The 6,000-nt window shown below is 40.5% G+C and overlaps 1 protein-coding gene across 1 annotated transcript in view; it reads right to left on the bottom strand.

The window, feature by feature from the left end:
- Window positions 1–1,389: 1,389 nt before the first annotated feature.
- The window catches only part of LOC135556086 (proline-rich protein 12-like), a 54,620-nt gene continuing 50,009 nt past the window's right edge, over window positions 1,390–6,000 (bottom strand). Inside the window, 1 exon segment of the mRNA XM_064989000.1 lies at window positions 1,390–2,664. Coding sequence (XP_064845072.1) covers window positions 2,530–2,664 — 135 coding nt within the window. The 3' untranslated portion in view covers window positions 1,390–2,529.

The raw sequence follows: 6,000 nt of genomic DNA, 5'->3' as shown, positions 1-6,000 counted from the left end.
AACTCTTCTGGGGCTGTCAGAGAAACCATGTTTTGTCAGCATTTTCACACACAATAAATTATTAACTTGACTGGATCAGAAACTTCACAGACCCAGACTTTTAACTGACGTAACAGATGACCTAGCAAACCAGGAACATTCCCAGAACATTAGCTAAGATTCCAATGAAGTTCTAGTTAAGGTTTAACATTAGGATGATAACATCCCAAAAGCATTCAAAGAATGTTTTTGATAACAAATTATTTTTGTCTTCCAGAAAATGTTTTAAATTAAATATCCTTGGAATGTACTCATTCACTAAAATGTTGTGCACAACAATTCCAGTTAATGTAATAACACAATGTACCAGTTATATTTTTAGAACATACTGCCACAACTAAATGTGAAAGGAAACGTTCTTGAACATCAGAGGAATGTTTTCTACAAACATTGTATAATCATCCACACAACTGGACTGTTTCTGATGAGATTTGCCTCAATCTAACGAATGTTCTGGGAACTTTCAAAGAACCAACTTTGGTTTGCTGGGGGCTCAGGGCTCTGTGCAGGCCAGTCAAGTTATTCCATACCGATCTCAACAAACCATTTCTGTATGGACCTCACTTTGTGCACGTCTGCATTGTCATGCAGGGACTTCCCCAAACTTTTGCCACAAAGTTGGAAGCACAGAATCATCTAGAATGCCGTTGTATGCTGTAGTTAAGATTTCCCTTCACTGGAACCAAGGGGCTGAGCCTGAACTATGAAAAACAGCCCCCTTCTTCACCATGCGCATTGGGCATGGTGATCTTAGGATTGTGTGCGGCTGCTTGGCCATGGGAGCGTCTGCTAAATGACTTAAATGTAAATGTAATGAAGCTCCCGACTAATAGTTATTGTGCTGACTTTGCTTCCAGAGGCAGTTTGGAGCTCGGTAGTGAGTGTTGCAAACGAGGACAGATCATTTTAAATGAGCTATGTGCTTCAGCACTCGGCGGTTCCATTCTTTGAGGTTATGTGGCCTACCACTGCGTGGCTGAGCCGTTGTTGCTCCTAGACGTTTCCACTTCACAATAACAGCCTGTCAGCAACGAGTAGGGCTGAAATAGCCAAATCCACTCATTTGAAGGGGTGTTCACATACTTTTGTAATACATAGTGTACTTTACTAACAATAGTACATGTGGTTCAGGGTTGGGAAAATCCTATTTCCAGCCTAATCAAAAGGACACCAAATTCCAATTCCAAACTGTTCGTCATTGGAATTGCAATTTTTGTGTACAATTTTAATTGCTGGAATTTAAATGGATTTGACCCCAACCCTGATATGTGGTCAACCACACACTTAATGCATTATCTTATAAAGTTTCAGGAGGAAAAACAAAATTACAGCTAAAGTTGTTTTTCCCTGTCATGTTCATCAATTTCAATTTTTTATTTGCTTTTGTCAAATACAGGAATAGCATGTACAGAAGAGGAACTGGGCTTTAGAGACTGAAGTAACTGTACAATATTTACAGATAAGAGAGCTTGAACAAATAGGTAAACCTCCAAAATAATAATTATCATAAACAACAAACAGATCAAATAAAAACAGTCAACACAGATTTTATACGCTTTTTAACAGTTACACCTCCCTAAAACCACATAGCTTTCTTTTAGAAAGCAAACAGATATTTATTTTAATTTATTAACTTCAGGTGTAAACTCTGCTCTCATTGTCTTTTGAAGAACAAACATAAAGAACACAGTTTGCTTAGTTTTTAAATGCATCTTTCCACCTCACAATTTATTTAGGCAGACAGAAAAAAGGGAACATCACACACTCCCCTAACCTCTCCCCTTCCCTCCCTTCACCTCAGTTTTGCTCCCCTCGACTCTTTCTTCCCCTTCAGCAGTAAAAGGGGGGGCTGAGCAAAGGATTTTGCGTAGGCCATTTCATGTTACCCTAATAAAACATGATTATTTAAAATAACAACAGCAAACAATCCCAGCTAGGGAGGGTAATGTCCTTGTATAAATAATACAAATCATAACTATTATGTGTGCCCGTGCATGTTTGGATGTAGATTCACCGTGGTCCCCTGCTTCTCCTGTTCAGGTCAAGTGGCAGAAGTCATACCCTTTCACACAGTCACTATTTTCAACCCGCCTCCTCTGCTCTCCTCCTCCGTCCTTCTTTTTTCTTCAGTCAAGAGATATTTTGTGATAGAAAAACTAAACAAAAGCGCTAAAAACAGTTCATTGTAGCATCCATTTTAAGTTAAAACTCAACCGTACTCACAGACCGAACATTGACTGTTCTTTCTTTCTCGCTGGGAAAGAACTAGAATGGTAGGGTCTGAAACCCCCCTCTCTCTCCATCTTGGTACGGTCCAGTGTTCTCCACTCCAACTCTCTTGCTTTGTCTCCCAAATACTGTATACCTCCCCCTCCCCTCCCTTCTCCAACCCACATTCTGCTTTCCAAATGACACCCTATTCTCCATATAGGCCCTATGGCCCTGGCCAATTGTAGTGCACTATTTCAGACTGTGTCCCCTCCTCCCTCATCAGGCTTTGGTGCTGAGGGTTAGAAGGTCGATGAAGGAGTTGAAGAGGGTCTCCAGCCAGCCCTGGTTAGCCATACACTGCTGCACCACCTCCTCCTGACCAGGGTCTTCCGCTGCCTGCTCTATACTGTCCGTCTGGGAGGGGGGGGGAAAGAGAATAGAATAGTTTATTTTCTTCCAAGGAAGACATTCAATTATTTTGCTATTGAAATTCACTTGCTTATTTACAGTAATATACACAAACAGTATGTGGATCTTCAAATTAGTGGATTTGGCTATTTCAGCCACACCCGTTGCTGATGGGTGTATATAATCGTGCACACAGTCAGGCAATCTTCATAGACAAACATGGCTTTACTGAAGAGCTCAGTGACTTTCAATATGGTGCCATCATAGGATGCCACCTTTCCAACAAGTCAGTTTGTTAAATGTCTGCCCTGCTAGAGCTGCCCCGGTCAACTCTAAGTGCTGTTATTGTGAAGTGGAAAGGAGCAACAACTGCTCAGCGGTACAGTGGTTGCTCCACTAAACGTTTTGCGATTAGGCTGCGGGATTTAGAGGTAATTTGTGGTTTAGTACGGTACCCTGAGTCACCACTTCATTGCTCCAGACCCGTGTAAGGGGTAGTTAACTAATTATGCTTTTGGGTTCTACTGTGTCACTAACAGACAATGAATGGGCGACATAAACCTAAATAGAAACTGATAATTGTCCACGACTTCAGTAGTACTTACTAAAACTGTTGATACACTAAGGTTTATGTAAATATTTTTTGTTAGGATTATTTTGGTCTTACTGTAGTACTGTAGGCCACTCCCGATCGGTCACATTATACAGTGCCTAAGTGGCACAACAGTCTAAGACACTGCATTTCAGTGCAAGCTGTGTTGCTACAGATGCTGGTTAAATACCTGTGCCGCCCTCGACTGGGAGACCCATGAGGTGATTGTAGGTTTTTGGTATCTCTCCCTCTAAAAACAGAATTAAATAAAATAACAAACTGGCTTTATTTACAAATTAGTAACAATGTCTCACCCCATTTTCAAGAATGGCCTTTTTCCTCACTCATTTTACGTTATTTGAAAACAAAATATTTTTTTTATTTTTTTTAAACAAAGAGATTATTATTATTAATTTAAAATGATATAAAAGCCTGTTGGATATTCTCACGGATATATTATTAACCCTGTTATTAGCAGGACAATATATATTGGTCATATTGGTCATGGCCCCTGAGTGGTGCACAATGGGATTGCCTAGCAGTTCTCCAGCTGTATCCACTGAAAGCGCGTGAGGTTCAAGGCACGAGGGCAGGGGGCACGGGATGGGCCGCGCACAAAAGTCCGACCTAGACCATGGGGAAGGGAGGAGGAGGAGGAAGGTGGATGGACCACTACCCCGCCACACAGGCAACATTTTAAGGGGCATTGCACGAATAATGACGCTGACTAGCGAAAAGTTCCCTCTGTTCTGTTCTTAGTGCCAGTCTGCATGTTCAAACTAATACAATGCAACTAATAACGGCAAGTCAGTTAAAAACAAATTCTTATTTAAAAGGACAGCCTACTCCTTCTTCCCAGTTGGGGAATTAAACCCTGGTCTCCAGCGTGCCATCACGACACAGGGATTATTTAGCTAAATAGCCCAGTACTGTACTCCCGACCATCACGTTTTACAGTGCCATATTTTCTGTTCCGTCCTAACGGAAACCCAGAGGGCCATAATATTAATCAAATTAATCCCAAACTCTAAAAGTAATTGGAAAGGTAGATACAAATTATTTGCAACATGGTTACAATAAAGAATGTAAACAAGATGCTGTGTTTTTATTTACAGTAGTGATGGACAGCTGGTGGCATTTTCAAAACAGGTTTTCAAACACTTGGTGCCGATTAGCAGGACAAAAAAATACTCTTTGTAGCCCGGCTACTATAGGTGTGAACATCCCCCTACCTGCAATTTATTCAATGCTTAAGTACTCTGAAGTGTTACATTGCTAACTCAAAACAGTACAGTATTTCTTCATCAACATCTTTATGCTTTCGTTAATAAAATAACTAGAAAGTTACCATTCAAACACTAGCTGTTTATCTAAAAAAATGACATTGCGACCAAAGAGAACAGATGAAATGGACATCATTTTCATCAAGCCAGCTTCTTTCTATGGTGCTACCTGTTCCAGGGTTTGAACTACCACGAGGACTTGAAAATGAGCGGGAGCTGAAAGGATCACTAAAACTAAAGTTATTTTGGTTTCAGTGCATTTTCTTAAAAAAAAATGTATATAGCCTATCAATGTGAAGGCATACTATGTAATAAAATTGGTAATGAAATAAAGGTTCAATTAAATATATATATATATATATATAGAAATGATTGTGTGCTAAAAACATGAATGTGTTTTTGCAGCGCATACAAACATGCCGACAACCATCCGTGGAGATCATTGGACAAAGGGCGAGACAACGGGCCGCACCAAAAAAAACGCATTGTTGCTAAGAAAGCGGTTTGTTTTGCCAGATTCCTAAAATATGTACACAGCATTTGTGTGTTGGAGTCACTTTGAATTCTTAATTGATCTACCGTTTCTATCATAGGCCCCTGTATTTGATGGGGGCTCTGTGCGGTACCATTCTGCTCATCTGATGAAGGTGCACGTGGATCACATTCAAACTTTGAAGACCGAGATCAAGTCATTGAAGGCAGATCTGCAGAAGAGAAACATTATTGGAGGGCAGAGATACGGGCGACAGCTGATGCATTGGTCCAGAGCCAGGTGGCAGTCACCGCATCGCATTGTAAAATGCGTTGCTACAGATACCCGTGCCGGCCGCCACCTGGAGACCCATGAGACGGCTTTTGGTTTTAATTTAGAATCCTCCAATCCTCTATATGTAATTATTGGCGGAGAGTCACGTCATATTTGTCGATACTGTAGGCCTACCGTAGGCGACATGAGTCTCAATAGAGTTGAGTAATGTGCTTTTAAAAGTGGTGTAGGTCTTATTTATTTAAAGAGCATATTAAAGTTAGTTGTAGGCTATTGCTTCAAATCCAATTGCTTCTATTTTAGCATAATTTTGCGTCGCTCTGAGACAAGCATGGGGACTGTTCTTGATATTGAGATGTTTATTTTCACTGAATCTCCGTTTGGGTATTGGTTAGACTAGAATTAGAAAATTAGGTTGTAGAAATGTTATGCTATCAGTGTAACCTTTATTTAACTAGGCAAGTCAGTAACCTCTTTGGGCTAGGGGGCAGTATTATCACGTCCGGATGAAAAGCGTGCCCAAAGTAAACTGCCTGTAATGCAGGCCCAGAAGCTAGGATATGCATATGGAAGTATTGGATAGAAAACACTCTAAAGTTGCTAAAACTGTTAAAATAATTTCTGTGAGTATAACAGAACTGATTTTGCAAGCGAAACCCAGAGCACAATCCATCCAGGGAAACAATTTTTTGAGATCATTG

This window comes from Oncorhynchus masou, chromosome 15, assembly GCF_036934945.1.
Source record: "Oncorhynchus masou masou isolate Uvic2021 chromosome 15, UVic_Omas_1.1, whole genome shotgun sequence".
In the NCBI taxonomy this organism is placed as follows: domain Eukaryota; kingdom Metazoa; phylum Chordata; class Actinopteri; order Salmoniformes; family Salmonidae; genus Oncorhynchus; species Oncorhynchus masou.
Note: the sequence above shows the minus strand (reverse complement) of the source record. Positions and strands in the feature narration are given on the sequence as shown.